At 39.4% G+C, this 16,708-nt stretch overlaps 1 protein-coding gene across 11 annotated transcripts in view; it reads right to left on the reverse strand.

Annotated features, from left to right (window-relative positions):
- Window positions 1-16,708, reverse strand: part of NOL4 (nucleolar protein 4) — a 190,147-nt gene that overhangs the window by 2,814 nt on the left and 170,625 nt on the right. For all 11 annotated transcript variants that reach the window (XM_053954933.1, XM_053954942.1, XM_053954928.1 and 8 more), the window contains 2 exons: window positions 9,383-9,563; window positions 5,378-5,458 (listed from right to left, as the gene is read on the reverse strand). In XM_053954933.1, the coding sequence (XP_053810908.1) occupies window positions 5,378-5,458; window positions 9,383-9,563 (262 nt within the window). The remainder of the gene's footprint in view (window positions 1-5,377; window positions 5,459-9,382; window positions 9,564-16,708) is intronic.

The raw sequence follows: 16,708 nt of genomic DNA on the forward strand, positions 1-16,708 counted from the left end.
TGGCTGTTTGATCAGTTATTAATCAGCTAAGATGCGTGGTGTTTTAATGAAGTGCTTGTAATTTCCATTTAACACATTTTTTTTCTTCCTGGAGTGTAAATTTGGACAGGTAGAATTGGACTGAGGACTTTTTTGAACATATATAGCAGGATATAGATGGCAACTATACCTATTAAACAATATACTTTGTGCAAATCTGGGAAATACTGCTCTCTTATTTTGGCAGTGTGGCAAATCTATACTTCCAGCAGGCAGAAGATCAGACTAGCCTGACCCTAATCTTAATACTCTCCTGGAAACTGGGATCAGGATATCCAAAGCAATGTATCTTGCTTTCCTACAAGAAAAATGTCAGTCTTCAATTTGATTAGTACCATATATGTCAATGCCGAGATTTTCCAGCAAAGACTGGAATAATTTTAAAATTTAGCATATTCAACTCTAGAACTAAGAACACGCTAATTAATACTGTGGAGGTTCTCCTAAATAATCCCACAAAATTTATAAGATTCAAAACCACAGACTTGCAGTCATAAGCACTAATGGAAAGAGATGTCTGATTTCCAGAAGCTGAAGATCTGGTCATAAACCTTATTTAATTTTCTTTCTTATATATCTGTGCAGAGGTACAGGTGAAACCACAAAAAAATGTGGAGATTGCCATGTCCCAACAAAAACTAAAGTTAATGAAAAAGCTACCCTTGAGTGAATAAATGCAGAGCTGGGACTATGAAAAGAAACTACTCAAACAGAAAGGGTCCTATTAGATCTGATTTCCTACTACACAACTAGCATGAGCAGCACTTAGCCTTACAACTTGTATTATCTGGTTTTACACTGGTATAAATGAATTGACTTTTAAATGACTTCCAGTGTACAAAGGATAAATTAAGCATAATTAGATCCATGAATTTGTTTGGTGTGACTGCACGTTGCAGGAAAATGATGACTGTGAAGAAGCTTAGAGGTTATTTTTAAATAAAATCTTAACCCAGCACAGGGAAGAATGGTATACCAATCATAACACCAGTTGGGCTGAACGGTTGTAAGGAGCCATTAAAGACTTCTATATTTATTGAGGCAGTAGTGAAAAAGTTGCCACTGACATATTGAGGGCATTGTGCTCCATATGAACCTACTTTAACTTTTATGCTCTTTCCTTGACTTTCATTCATGTCTGCCAAACACACACACAGCCCCACATCCCTAAACACACACACACATAATATCTGGCAGAACAGAGCTTCTGCAGCAGATAATTTCATTTTATGAAATGTAACTGAAGGGCTTTTGTCATTAGTAATCCAGATTTTAAGTGATAGAATAGGATATTGGTTTATGTCACTCATAAGTAAAATATACATGGAGATGTGCTTGGTCATACCTCTCAGGTTTTCCTTACACAAACTGATGGTGCACTGCTCTGAAAGGAAAACTAGGAGAAGACCAGATATCCATCATGCACAAATCAGTATAATTCCTCAAAAGTCTATAGGGTCACAGTTATTAACATAGTCTGAAGATCTGGCTGGCTCTGTATTCCTCGATGTCTGGATTAACTTTCATGAAGAAAGAGTTTTAATTCTTCAGAATATTTATCTTTGCATCCTGAAGGTACTGGAAAAAGCCAGATGGCAGTCTGCATACACAAGGAACAACCACAACCCAAAAATCCTCTTGGTCTGGGAGATTTCTTTTGTGTCAGAGCTCTTATATAAAAAGAAAATAAGATATCTCAAATTATAATGTACCCAGCTCCTTCAAACTACTTGGTTGTTTGGGTTTTTTTTTTATGTCTATTTACTAAGAAAATGGGATTTTACTTCACTCCCCAACTCCTGCCTTGTACTTAACAACTCACAGTGCTATCCTCCTTTCCCCTCAAAGAAAACCCCCTCTGAGGAAAAAAACAAAAGAATACATGCACAGAGAAAAGTTTCACTGTTATGATTTTGGGACAGTGAGAGCACCCATGCCTTTTCCGGAAGGGAAGCTGCCACAGAACTGAACAAAAAAAAAAAAAAACAGCAAAAAGCCATGCTTCATGTGGAGATAACGATTTTAGTTCCTTTAATTATGTTATGTGACCCCTACATCTCCTAGGTAAGCTCTAAAGCTTACCAATAGCAGCCTAAGCTCTACACCTGGGAGAACACCTCACTCAGAGATTAGTCCCAGGATGTGTTATATTAGCCTCAGCTTTTAATAGCTATGATAGGCACTCACTGGCAGTAATAGAGATTCTCAAAGGTTGGCCACACTGCTAAATAATAAAATATTATAACTTATTTGTAGCTTCATCAGTCATACCTGGTCATTTAAAAACTAAGGAATAAGTGCAACCTACAAGTGCATTCTTGTACTGTAGATTTTTCCCGTGTAATTTTATGTAAATCAGCTGTTGAAACATGGAAGCCTAAACCTTACTCATACCTATCATAGCTCTTTAATCAGAAAAATAAATCAAAGCTATTTTGAAGGCTTAAAATAGCTGGTTAAGGACATTTTATGTACATCTATCTCCAGAAGCCATCACTACAGGTTACTAAATCTGAAAAAGCTGAACAGCTTCACCATCATGTCTTTTAGTAACTATCTTTACTATTTCTTTAGTGCATTTAACATCATTTATTAAGCTGCCATTCCTCACAGGAACAAGAAAGTGTATACTTGTAAAGAGGGAAATCTGAATATTTTTGCAATTAATTATTTTGCAGTGTCAAGTTCCTCCAAGATGTTACTGTGCATTTTAGCATACTGCTTCCTATTCTGTAGTACTTCAGGACTATTAAAAGTTTTGATTGCAAACATTATCAGGTTCCACAATGTCTGCTGAGCAAGCAAAGATTAAGCATATATCACAGAGATTAAGACAGGAGACTTATTCCCGTTTCTTTTTTTTTTCTCTTAGTGCATATTGCCATAACATGAAATTGTCACCTTCCATGTTTCTATAACAGCACAACATCCTCACAAGCAGTGGATTAAACAAATTGCTGAGACAAACCCTTTCTTTTACACTCTTTCAGAAGACTAAAGTATTGTTCCTCTGCCTCTTGTTTTGGCTACTTGATTGATACTTTAACATGGAATATTTTTGATTTACTATCTCTGTCCAGTTACATTGAACTAATTTCCCCTGTGAGGTGCAATTGTTCTTGTTGAAACCACATCAGGCTGAATATGAAAACTCTAAAAACCCACTCTTCATGTCCTAGACAAATATTTATCAAATTAGCTGCTAGAAATGTCTCCCACTAAACACACTGTGGAACAAATGGCTTTTTCTATAAATTACAAGACTTTAATGGAACTAGTTACTGCCTCATGCGCTACTCATTACTAACATGATTTATATCAAATTCCAAAATATGGGTCAGATGTAGATGTGTTGATACTGATTGCTTAGATACTATCAACTGTCTCAGCAAAATTCCCTTAAGAATTGTATGTTGTCACTGGGTAGCTACCAATCTTACAATTAACAACTACTGCAAGAATAATAAATGTGTCAGTGACTCTCAAAATGGTTATCACTATTGTAGATAGTAATACAGAATAAAAAATATTTTTTAAAAACTTTATGTGCTTAAGCATCTACATGTTCATTAATAGTTAAGCAACCTTTTTCGTCAGTGATAATGCAACAAGCAGTGACACTTATTTAGAGAAAAATACATTTGCCCATGCTTTGAAATCTCTTGTGTGTAATCTCTTTTCTGTTGCACCTATTCTCGTCTTCAATTTTTTCCCCATGAATGGCTTTAGAGGAGACATTTGGCTACATTCTTATGCATTCTTACTAGTGCAATAAAGCAAAATAGAAAAAAAACTTATCAAACTATGCTACCTTTTCTTACCAAATCAGATGTATTTCTTGTAATAAGAATGCTTTATTGTGATATTCTTTATCTGTCAATGCTTCTTTTCCTCCTGTCTTCAAACATAGAGTAGATGTGCCTAAAAGTATTGTTTCAAGTGTCAGGAGAAATCAAGAAAACAGGGACTGATGAATTGGAGCTTTTAAGCTCCTTTCTCTCTTCTACACCTCTGAAGACACATCTTCTGCTACTTTAGACAGCAGGAAAAAATGCTGCCTTGCCTGAGGAAAGTGATATGAAAAACATAGAAATGCCTACAGCCATCATTCATTTTCAGTGATCAGGAAACACAGTGGTCTGTGATTATGTGAGACCCTTCCTATCCACCACAGAACATTAATTATGTGGTGTATACTGTGTTGCCTTAACAGTTGTCACCTCAGCTTTGCTCAGAGGTAGGAAAGTAGGATACTGCCCAGTACACCCACAGACATTTTATTTCCATCCCTGCGTCAGGAACAGAGTAGTACTTGCCTGTGCCACATGTCTGACAATTTGAAGATGATGAGGAAGGCAGAAGAGGAATGTGGGGAAGGTCTTAACAGAAAATTCAGCCAGCATTTTCCAGCAAGAAATTCCCCTTTGCCAAAATACAGGTCAAACCATTTAACTTCTCCCAACCCCACCTTTTGGGTTTTTAAACGGGATTAAACATACTGTCCCAGGTTCCTACATCTATCACTCTTGATCTGTTTCTTCATGCTCCAGGCTCTGTGTTAGAGACAAACTGCGTTCTCTTTCCCCTCTCTCCACTTTGATGTCATCAGGGTAGCACTGAGAACACAAGACTGTGCAAGGGCAGAGGTATAAAGAAGACCTGGAGAGAGGAGCCACAGCAAAAACCCCAGTCAACCCATACATCCTGGCTAGCCAACCTGTGAGTAACCCACTCAGCACTTTAAAAACTAGCTTCATATTGCATATTCTCATCTGTTTGTTTTTTTTACCTCTAGTTTGCCACCAAGAATATCACCAAGTTTATCACCGCCATGAATCATGCCAAGTGCCAAGATTTTACAGCAGGTTACAACTTGACCAAATTTTTTTGATGTGGAAAGGAGGCGCCTTCCTTCCCTGCTGTTTCATTAACAAGTGGACAAGAGTGCTTAGTACTCCTCTTCCTGCCGCTGATCATCACAGTCGTGCTGATCCTTGGAGGTCAGCAGCACCTGCTCTGGGAGGCTCCCCCAGCTACCCCATTGTCTTCAGCAGGGCTGCATCATCTGCAGGACCAGGATGCAGAAAGACCAGGAAGGCTGACTGGCACATGGGTAGGAGGCCTGGCTAAAGCAGGGAAGAGCTGGGAGGGCATAGCCTCCAGAAGGGAGCAGCAGGGAGGGGTGAGCAGTATGGGGGAAGTCCGTCAGCTACCAGCTGGGCCATTAGGAAATCTTGGTCTGCAGGCCTGCCCATGGGAGAGGAGGCTGAAAGAGAAGCCTGCCGGGGCCAGGATTTGCCGTGGTGTGAACATAATGGCATTCGACCGAAGAACTCACCTGAGCTGGAAGGGGACTGGACGTTCGTGGTGCCTGGGATGCAGTGCTGAGTTGTGGCTGTGGTAGAGGTAGGCTGCAGATCTGTGAAGAGAAATGGAGACACAACACTTTGTCTTACTGTGACATGAGAGCGTATCCGGCATGGCCAGCCCAACACCGAGTCTGAAACACCCTCTTTTTACACACACAAAAGGAACTGACGGACATTTCTGGCTAGAAGACTAGACAATGATGCAAAAGGAACGGTCCCAAATCACCTCCAGGCAACCCAGCTAGGCAGCAGAAACACCTTCCACAACTCTTAGAGAAAATGGACTTCAGGAAATGAAGCAACTGCAAAGACCATGACTCCAAGGAGCCCAACATGACTTCAGAGAGTGCTGACAGTCATCAGGAGAGGGCAGACAGACAGCAACCCAGTGGACTGAAATACTTGGGGAGACAAGCCAATCCCACTCCCTCAGGAGATGCTCAGGCAACATGCAGGGACTTCAACAGCTCCTGGTGGTATCAAGAGCTTTTGCTCCCAATATTATCCCCTGTCCTCATCCTCCTGCCCTCAAGCTGGACACTTTTCTGAGCTCAGTCCAGGAATGACAGAAAGGGGACAGCTGAAGCCTTTGTGGCTAGCTAAGAGCTGGCAGGAAAATTTGTTTACATTCACTGAGCTATTGCACCTTGGAGATTCTCCATTCAGTTCTGTAACAGGAACAGAATGTAACAGCCTTAAAAAAGGCTGCTACAGCCTTAAAAAAAGGGAGCTGTGGAAATCCACCCTTCTCAAAGAATAGCTCTACTTTACCATCTAAATGAATCAAATACAACATGACCAAAAGCTTCTCCCCAGCCCATGTACAAGCTGACAGAGATTCTGTCAACCCATAGATTGCTTGGTGAATGTTTCCAGCCTAGCTGGATTGGCCTAAAAAAGTTTAAAAGGAGAAGGAAAAGACACCTTGGTGCTGTAAGACCAAGTCTTTTCCTTCTGTGTTTTTTGCCAGCCCATAATAAAGGAAGGGTCATTGCTCAAGCTGCTACATTCTGTTTGCTCATATTGAGCAGTTTCATGAAGGCTTGCCCCATGCAGTTGTGTGAGGAGCTAATTATGGCTCTGTAATTAGCCATGTGGAAGGACTGACCTCCCCATGAGGAGGGAAGCACTGCAACAGCAGGCAGAGAGAGGTCCCTGAGCCAGAGCCACCAAACAGTTGGGTGAACAGATAGCTAAGTCTGTAAGGTCAGAGTAGGGGTGAACTTTATATGGAGGAAATAGCCAAATTAAATGAGTCACAGAATACAAAATACATACATCAGCTGGACTACTAGACAGAGAGTTAATTGGACATTAATTATTATATTACTGTGGGGGAAGTTCCAGAAATAGGTAATCAAGCAGTGAGGTTTTGATAACTATTGCAGCTATTGCAATTTCTTTTTTTTTCTGTTTTAGCAGATGCAAAAAAACCAGACCTTATTTGTTTATACACTCATTCTGACTGAGGTGCGTATTTGTTTTTACACTAGGAGAACATCTGTAAACGTGACAAGAACACGAATGACATCTGTAAACGTGACAAGAATGACGTTTGATGGGTTACTATACTGAAAAGGAATTGCATTTGTAAATTAGTTCTTAGCTCCTGAAAACAATTCACGAGTAAATATCCTGTTCTCCAAAAAAGTATCTCATTAACTATTTTAACAGCCTTGCATATGTTTGGAACAAGAGTCCTTGAAACAGCATAATGACTGCAACCAAGGGTCCTATGAGGTCTGTCAGCTGCAACTCCAACCACTCCTCTTGTCTACCAATGGACACATCAGAGACGACTGACAGATCACACTGGCCTCCAAGTCCTCCCGCTTCTCCTGTGGGGAAATCAGCTACCAGAGCCAGAGCAATTTACCCTTAATATCCGAGAGATAATTAGGTTGGCTCCTGGCTGGTTTTATGTCAATGAAACTAACAAACGGATAGAGTTGCCTTTCTACAACTTTCCTAATGATCTTCCCGAAATGGCAAGTGGATCACAAATCACCAACCTAACTAGATTGTCAGCATCAACAACTGGTTTCCAAGTCCTGGCACACAAAGACTTTTGGTTCCCAGAGCTTACGTACTTTGGCTCGTGTAGGATCCCGGTGGAGAAGACGAGCACCTTTGCACAACCTTCCAACTGTACAACCATATGGGAGAAGTGCAATGGCTTACTGGTTTTTCAAAGTAAAAGGACATACAGACAAAATTGTCCAGTGCAAGTAGGGAAAGGCAAGGAAGAAGAAATGTTTGAGAATACGTCTGAATACAAACCTGTCTTGAGCTTTAATTGTGAAAAAAACACTGGAGTCCTCTATCTTAAAGGCACAAAGAAGACGTGGCTTCTAATCAGAAGGCAAGACGAATTGATGGCATTTAATTTGTTCATCATTTTTTAAAATTGCATGCTGAAGTGACACAGAATACTTTTGCCTAAACCCCACAAGTCACTGCAAAATGCTAGTTACGAAAATGTATCCTATTACAAGAAGTTTGAAGGGAAAAACAAGTACACAAAACAGTTGTGATTCCTCACAGTTTAAGATTATATAAACCACGACAATACTGATGGCTTTTGCTGACAAATAGCACATGGGGAGCTTAATCCTCCTCTTAGTTGGGTAAAAGAGCAAATGCCAACTGTTTTCAGTGGGAACTGGTTCAGATCCTCTCTGGGCATAATGTAAAAGACAATTTTAAAGTTCTTGTGCATTTTCACAAACAAACCCAGATTTCCAAGGCTTGTCTTTCTGTTATGAAAATATTTGATCAGAGACCATATTCAGTGCCTCAGATGTGCTCTTCATAGGTATGGAAACAATTGTAATCATCATTCACACTGAGTCAAAACCTTTTGACTAAAGTATTACCTATTTAAAGACTTTCAGAAACTTAGCACAAATCATCCACAGACCTTTGGGAATTTTGCAGGCAGGGGATGAGGAAGAAAATGTGACTGAAGGTCCTCAGCACACCATATTCCAATAACTCCTTGCAGGCTGCAGCCCTGATAGCATTTTGAAAATTGCTGAGCATGCCAAATGTAGAGGCTGTAGCTGAGCAATTATCATCTAGCCTAAGTCAGCCCTTCTACCTGAACTGGCACTCTCACCTGCCAGAGAGGGATCAGCCAGGGCAAAACCCCAGGGATTTCTCCATTTTCTGAGACATTTCTTTAAATACAGTCCTGGGAGTTGATAAAACCTCAGGCTTCCAGAGGAATCACATTTCTCTGAAAGAGAGACAATACCCTTTTTATCAGAAGGGTATTGCTCTGCATTTGTACAAAATCGATATGAGGGATAATTTCAAACAAATACTACAATTTGCTTACATTTTTGTGTTACAAAAGCATGCCAATGTAAGAAGAAAGGAATGTTGTCTAAATAAATGACACCACTTGTTTTTTTCAGAGGCACATACAACCTCATGGTGACACATATTTACCTTATCATTTTTAGTGTAGGGTATAAATGTATATGCTGATTTCTCATTTAACACTTGGTATACCAGATCTTTATCTGCAGTAAATTGAAGTAGCTGGTGACACCATGTGACAAATCTATGTCAATTCATTTGTGTTACACAATATGGAGTTGAGTGTTTTGAAACTTGAGCCAAAAATGTACTAATGGCCTCCTTTTGTGATCAGTGTAGGAGAGGACACTCTCCTACATTATAAGGTCCTATAAAGTTATACAAACAGACTGAAGATCTAACCTGGCATTTTATTACTCAGCTTTGTTGGAGGCTTGCCCTATTGTGTATTAGTCCCTTGAAGGTGGAAAGAGACTAGCATGCAGGGAGCAAATATTTTGCTCAGCAGTAGCCGTTTGCAGGATTGTGCTCCTGCTCATTATGTGATAATAGCTTATGGCTGTTGAACCACATGGACTAGCTTTCTGTACAGCAGGGGGAAATACCCATCAGCACGTATACATACAGCCACAATTTGTAAGGAAACTCACCACTACTAGAAGCATCATTGAGATTTAGCAGCCCACCTCCGAGCCCTCTGTAACTATGGTAACTGTAGGTCCCATTGCCGTTGATGTACAACACCTCCTGCGTGCTGGAAACAGCTGATGTTGAGTAAGTGACCTGGGCTGGCTCCTGTTTGCACTGCTTGTCAGCTGGAGCAGCCTCATCCTGCGGAAAACAAGAAAAGGTTTGGAATTATGGTTACATTTCACCTTGCATGTGAAGGTCTTTTCCATTATTAGGATTCTACATCTATTGCTTTCACAGAAGTATAATGCATTGTTAAACATGCAGGGATGTGTTTCTGATTTACCAAATATCAGCAAGAATCCACGTTTCCTAAAAATCTGAGAATATTCATTTATTTGTGCTCCACAAACCATCCAAACTGATTCTCAAAGGAGCATGTGTACCCTCTCACCCCAAAGAGCTCACAGTCTTCTTCAAAACCCAACTCTTTCCAGAATAGTGGGAAAGGATGGGAAACAGCCATTTCCTGAGTACTGGAGTGACTCATACAAGTCAGAGAATCAATTATATTTCTTGATAATATAAACCAAGACAGAATGCACCATCTACTTATTTTGATGTATCAGTCTCAGAAATGACAGAAGGAATAGAGGAATGGAATAAAGCTGCATTCCTATGTCTGGAGAAGTGTGAGTGTGTGTCCTTCCACACAAAGGCCATAAAGTAGAGATGCCTCCTCAAAAGTGACTTGAATACTGAATGGTTGGTTCATAATACTGACTTGAATACAGCAGCATCTGTCTGTACACTATGAATTTTCCTCAGTGCTTCCTGTTTGCCTCTTTGATGATTGCATAATATTTAACAGAAATTATCACAACAGCCCTTCAATATTCCCTGAAAGGAGATGTTTCAGGTGAAAGTGTATTATTCCCCATCTGTACTTACTGTATCTACTGCTTAGAGTACCTCACCTCTACTCATGATCACAGAATGCCACAGTAGCAACTTTATTAATGACACAGGTGAAATAAAGAAAAGCATTAAGAGAAGATTTAATACATTTTAGTAGTTGGAAACCAGGAAAACTATCAGTGTGTGTCTGCTCATCCTGCCAGAAGGATCTCAGTGACACAAAATCTGATTTCATCTGTATGTATTTGAACATTTTCTTTGTTTCTTTACTTTTTTAATGGGTTTGATTTTACACTCATCTGATGAAAACATATTTCAGTGTTTTCAAATAAAATGGATTTATGGAAGTTCTGTTTTTAAAGGATCTTTTCAGAGTAGTTAACTGAAAAGAAAAAATCTGCTAAAATTACCAGCCCTTTGTGTAAGATTTTTTTCTATTTTATGTATATCTCCGCTGCACAACTCTTTTATGGTTCATAAATATTTCAAACTTATTAAGAATTCTATAAAGTATCTGAAACATTTTTTACAGTTTTTACTTAGAGAGATCAAATAGTCCAAGCAGTGTCCAGTCTCTGTGTTGAAGTAAAAAGAGTTGTGAATCCTATATGCATTAAGAGCAGTTGTTGGTTCCACTTCTCAAAAAGACACTATCGACTTTTCTTAGATAAAGACATTCCTGTCTTGCAGGTATTTTTTGGTGAAAGAGACTTTCACCTGAAACACAGCCGAGATAACTCGGGAGAAGGGATATATACTATTAACAGAAATTTTAATATTTAATACGGAACATTGAACCATTAGACAATTAATTCCATAAACAATAAGAATGGGGCCTCTTGGGCAGTATTATGAGCTAAGGTTAAACTTTATGTTTTTAAGAGAGCTGGCCAAAATGGGCTCCTAAGCATTATCTTAAGTAATAATAATCTTAAACAAATGACCAGAATCGCAATGCATTTTTGCCAGGAATTCAACTTTAATATCATTTATCTTTTATCTCCAAAGGTCATTGATGTCTCTTATGAGAGAAAATATAGTTTTTTCTCAGAGAATATTCATAAGCTACACAGTAAAGTTTTATCTTGGCAACATAGCTTAATTCATTGTCCAAAATTTTAACACTCTCAAGACTCAGATGTTCTGCCTCCTTATGTCTAAAACTAAATGATACTTCCTGCCATAGATTCACCCAGAGCCTTATTTTTTTCACAGAGCTCAACAGCAGAACTTCTGCAAAACTATCAAGGACTAAACTGTGTTCAAGGGGTACAGTGCAAACAGGACTAACTCTTATAGCTGAGCAGAGTGTCTTAGGATTGTTCTCCTTATCCTCGCTGTCTGGAACCCACAGATTTGCTGTCCCTGGATTTACGTGTCCTCCAGAGCCCCTCTAGTCAGGGCACTGAAGCCCTAACTGGAAGTCTTTTGCAGAGCAGATGCACTGAGCTCCTGGCAAAGCCCAGAAGGCAGAGCCTGGCTGGAGGATGCAGCAGGGGAGCGTGGTGCACCACGGTGCACACCAGCCCACGTGTTTCAGAGCACACGGCCAAGAAGTGGGAGACTAGAGTTCTGGCTACTTGTCACCGTACATGGGTGAAGAGGCGGAAAAATTGAGCTGCAGGGTCTCTGCTGGCTGTGGTGAGGAGAGGACCTGAACTCAGAGCTGCCATCTCCTAGCAACCAGGTTCCAAGCAAAACTGCAGTGGGAGTCGTCGCTGAAGCTGTGCCACTGCGCGGGAAGGAATGCACAATTCACAGGGCTACAGAGATAGCGCAGGAAAGGGAGCATGACTCAGGTCCCTCCCAGAAGTGCTGCCCTGGGAGGCTCCCTTCCAGCTGCTCCCTAACAAAAATCCCTCCACAAAATCCACAGGCAGCTTTGAGGTCAGAAATCCAAGGTTGGAGCTGTGCTACTGAAGGGGGAATCTTTGTACAGAACTAATCATAGCCCTACAAAACACTGTGACGTGCCAAAGGATGGGGCTTGAGGTGGAGTCTGGACACTCCAGTGGGGAAGGCATTCTCAGGGTGGCTAAAGGAGTTGAGGATGATGCTGAGACCAGGACTCCTGGTTCTGCATATGAACTCTAATCTCTTGGCTACTATGCAAAAGGAGGCTTCCTCTAAATATTACACATCTCTTTAAAGAGCACACTGATCACCTGTCCCTAAATGATAATTAAGTTGCCATACATTTCAGACATTAAATCTGATCTTAATTAAGTGTTTACCTCAGTCTTCATGATAACTACATGCAGAAATAGGGCAGGATTTTTGTCAAGCTTTTTCTGAGCAGGCTCAGGCATCAGCCCTACTGATAGGATTATGAACCATGAGCTTGGTCCCAGGGGGTTAGGTGTTACCTCTCATACATTCCCCTGAGATTTAAGAAATTTTTTGGAAATGTTTTGTCATTCAAAAGGCAAAATTGTGCCATTTTTCCTTGCAGCCATACCAAAGACAGAGAAGAAGATAAGATAAAGACAGTTTCTCTTTTTTGGGGGGATGGAGGGATGGAGAATATGAATATCATATTTACTTTTGTATGCCTGAGATTCATTCTTCATAGATTCATTCTCTTCATTCTTTTTACCCGAAATGCCTTTGATTTTAAAGTAATGTAGAAATTAAATGTATTGTTGTTCTACTGCGAACTGAGATATTTGAAATATTCTATGTTAGTTATTCAGTACCTCCTGTTTCTCCCTATATAATGCTTACACCGAAAAGGCTTATTTATTTAAAATTTTATTTTAAAAATACTTTCATTTCAAGACACTTATTAGCAATTAACTAACCATTTAGTGACATGCTTGACCTAACTACCTGGAACATACACTGTTGTCATCATAACAATATACTAAACTTTTGAAGTATTAACCAACCATTTTTAAACTATTTATAATTTATCTTTAATAAGAAGTATAACCAAGGTGCAAATAAAACATTTGTTCTTCTAGAATTTGACTCATACTATCTTAATTTAGTATATGTCAAAGGAAATAAATCATCCCTCTAACAATATTTCTCTTCTGAATTTATCTTGGAGGAGAAGCCATTTAAGTCTTGAGCACATTAGCTGCAAAATGATTGAAATCAGAATATGGAAAAATACTTCATAGGTACAAAAGCATGCTAAAATAAAAACTTATCTGTTGACTTGAAAAGAGGAAGCATGAGGTCCTTACTGAGATCCTCAGCTTGATATATACCAAAGATATTTATGTCTCAGCCTTATGTCAAGGTCTGTATTGGGAGAACACTTTTTTTTCCCACGAAAGAACAAATATAAAAAAAATTTTGATTTGATTTTTAATCAGGGAAGCAATTTAGTAACCCTCTAAGGACAGTATACATCCTAAAAAAAAATTCCATGCACTGTTGCATAACCTGTATATTGAAGAAACTCTTCTTTGCTCTGACTGATGCGCTGAGCAGCACATGAATAGTTTACAGAGGAATCACTATCCACAGCTACATGATGTTGGTGCAGATTGTCAGGACTGTGGTACAAAGAGCAAGGCTCACTGGCAATTCCCAGCTTCTTGTTCCCCTGTCAGCAAAGGCACAGCACACACAACTCTTTTAAAATAGTCTTCAGAGAAGCATCTTTAGCAATGTCACTGATCCCTTCTGTTCCCCATCTCCTTTACCACCTCCAAAATAACACAAAAAAAAAGCAGTAGTTTGTGGAAATAGAGAACCCTGGCAAATCTGTGCTACATTGAGTTTTGATCCCTTATATACACAAGTGTCAGAAATTCAGCATACTCCAATTAAGAGAGAACAATACTATTGCCTTGGCTTCCCTGCTAGCAACAGGCATTGCTGACACGTAAATGTAAATCCCAGTAGGGAGTGTGCGTGCAGATCAACTAACATGGCCAGTGCTGACTCACCATAGAGCTAACAAAACTTCTGCAAAAAGAATATAAATAATAATGTTCCAAAAATGAAAAGCTGGTGACATGCGTAGAGCTACTGTTTTCAATAATGCAGTACTGCCCAGACTGAAAAATCAATGACTCTGAGAATAACAGCTTTTAACTGCCCCTATGTCAGCATGATTTTTTCCCCATGAATTAGAAAAAAGACAGAAAGGCAAACACATTTTTGCTTCATATTTCTTGATACTACCTTTTTTAATAAGTTAAACAGAAATATGTGGATCGCTTGTTGTTCTTGTCAATAAACACTTCTTTTAGAATACCACTTTGAGGTTAGGAAAACGCAAATGCAGATAAGTCTTCAAACAAATAGGCAAGCCAATTTGCATATGGTCTTCCACTTTTTCAGCATAGGAAAAAAATTCCTTCACTTGTAAAAACAAAGCAGGCTTTAAATTTGTTTTTAGCTTGTAATATGGCTTTAGAAGAAAGAGATAATGTTTCATATATTTTTCTCATTTGAATTCCACTAATTTAATTCTACAATCAAAAGTAAAATAAATAGAAACATATGATAAAACCACATAACTCTTCTCAAAGCATACCCAATTAATCCTTACAAATACTCCTGATAGATAGGACTTTTATCAGTGCTGTTCAGATGGTGAGATTCTGCAACAAAAGCAACCTTAAGCTACAGTTACCTAATATGTAAAGTTCTCGAGTTCTGCAACTGTAACAACATAATGAGCTTCTCTTTGTGTAAATTAGTTTTTTTAAAACTCTTAAGTTTTTAACTGGGAGCAAACTCAGAAGTTATATCACGAGACACCCTGCTATATCCACAGAGGATTGTGGGGTTGGGAGTTCTCTGCCCATCCCAGCTTTTGCACAGAGAAGCGGCTGCCAGTGTAAGTAGCCATCACCATCTGTATGGAGCAAGGTATTTAAAGGAGAATAAGCCACATGTAACCTAGCTCCCACTGAAGGGCCCAGAATCTGGCCCCTTCTTAGACACCAATCTGCTGTTGCCAGGACCAGATTGTGTACACTTTGTGCTGCGTCTTTGCAAAATCCCTGAGACTTCACCCCATCCTCTTTGCTCCTCCAGTCTTGTCTCCTACCCTTCATCTCAGTTTCAATCTTCTTGCCTAGCAAATCCTAATCTCTCCTTTCCAAAGAAGTCTCTTGATGCCAGATACCTGAGCAGCTTCAACAACTCAAGGCTTTTCGTTTCCTTGTTTGTATTTAATCAGTGCTACACCCATTGATGGTTCCAGTTGAGATTTTCTCTCTATGCTCAGACTCCTATCAGTATCCTAATCCCAAAAATCTTGTCCCACAGGGAGCAAAGCCAGGTTCCATAATTAGCCAGAGCAGCTCCTCATTTCAACTCACATTATTTCTCATTAGTAGTGTCTGATCCTCTTTCACCACTAGTTCTTTAATCCACCTTGCCAGTTTCCATGACATTGCCAGCCTCAGCTTGCTCAACTTCCTCATCCAACCCCATTTCATAATGTCACTTTCCCTTAGTCCCTTGCTTTCACTGCTCCTACTGTCAACCCTCACCAGGCTCCAGCCCCAACACTTTCCCCCTCCTTTCTGCACTGAGATCAGAATTTAGCAAATAAAATACTTTGGTTGTGTAAACGTGTATCCAGTGTTACATCCTTGGCATAAATGACATCATGTTGTCAAGAGCAAACAGAGCCTTTGTTGTTTTTTTTTAAGGAATGGTAAATATACTTAAGGATCAAACTACCCTTACAGGATAAAATTTTTCTCATTCTTGAAAATGGCTGTAATTATCTCTGAAAGAGTTCAAAAGATGGAAGACATAGAGAACAGTAAATGTAATCTCTGTGGGCTGAAGGTCATGAAATTATCATCGAACTGCACACCTAGTATTGTAATGGGAAATGTCAGGTAATCTTAATAAGTGATGATTCTACCAACTGCTTGGATGGCATACATTGTTCTGACAGAATACTGGATCTTTTATTAGCTTTAATTACATTAAAGTAACTCTCTAGTGTTTAACCCAGCTTTTAATTTTATAGCCAATATCCTGGAAGCTTGGACAGCTAAACATTACTTTGGCATATCACAGTAGGCTAAATTTTCCCTTAATTCTGCAGTAAGGTTATTGACTCAGTGTGCACAGCAATAGTGGAAATGGTATTTCTGCAAATGATGGATATGAGTTTTCACTTCAATTTTGGTTTTCATTCCGCATTCTTTCTCCCCTCTCCAGTTGCTAAAGTTTGTGTTTGGATTACTACTAAATAAACTACACTAAATAAGGACTGTTCAAGACTAGTGAGGCTTGAAAAAAAAAAAAAAGAAAATATATCTACATAATTCATGTTTTCATAGACCTACATAATTTCCTAAGTATGAAATCCAAGTGAAGCTACACAGCAGTCCTTTGCATTGGCTGACCTTCGCATCTGAAGTACTGAATAAAAGAAATCCTGTAAAAGGACTTCTTTTAAAAGTGGAGGATGCGCTCTTACAGCTGTAAGTTCAGCATGC

The sequence above is a fragment of the Vidua chalybeata genome, chromosome 1 (assembly GCF_026979565.1).
Source record: "Vidua chalybeata isolate OUT-0048 chromosome 1, bVidCha1 merged haplotype, whole genome shotgun sequence".
NCBI lineage: Eukaryota > Metazoa > Chordata > Aves > Passeriformes > Viduidae > Vidua > Vidua chalybeata.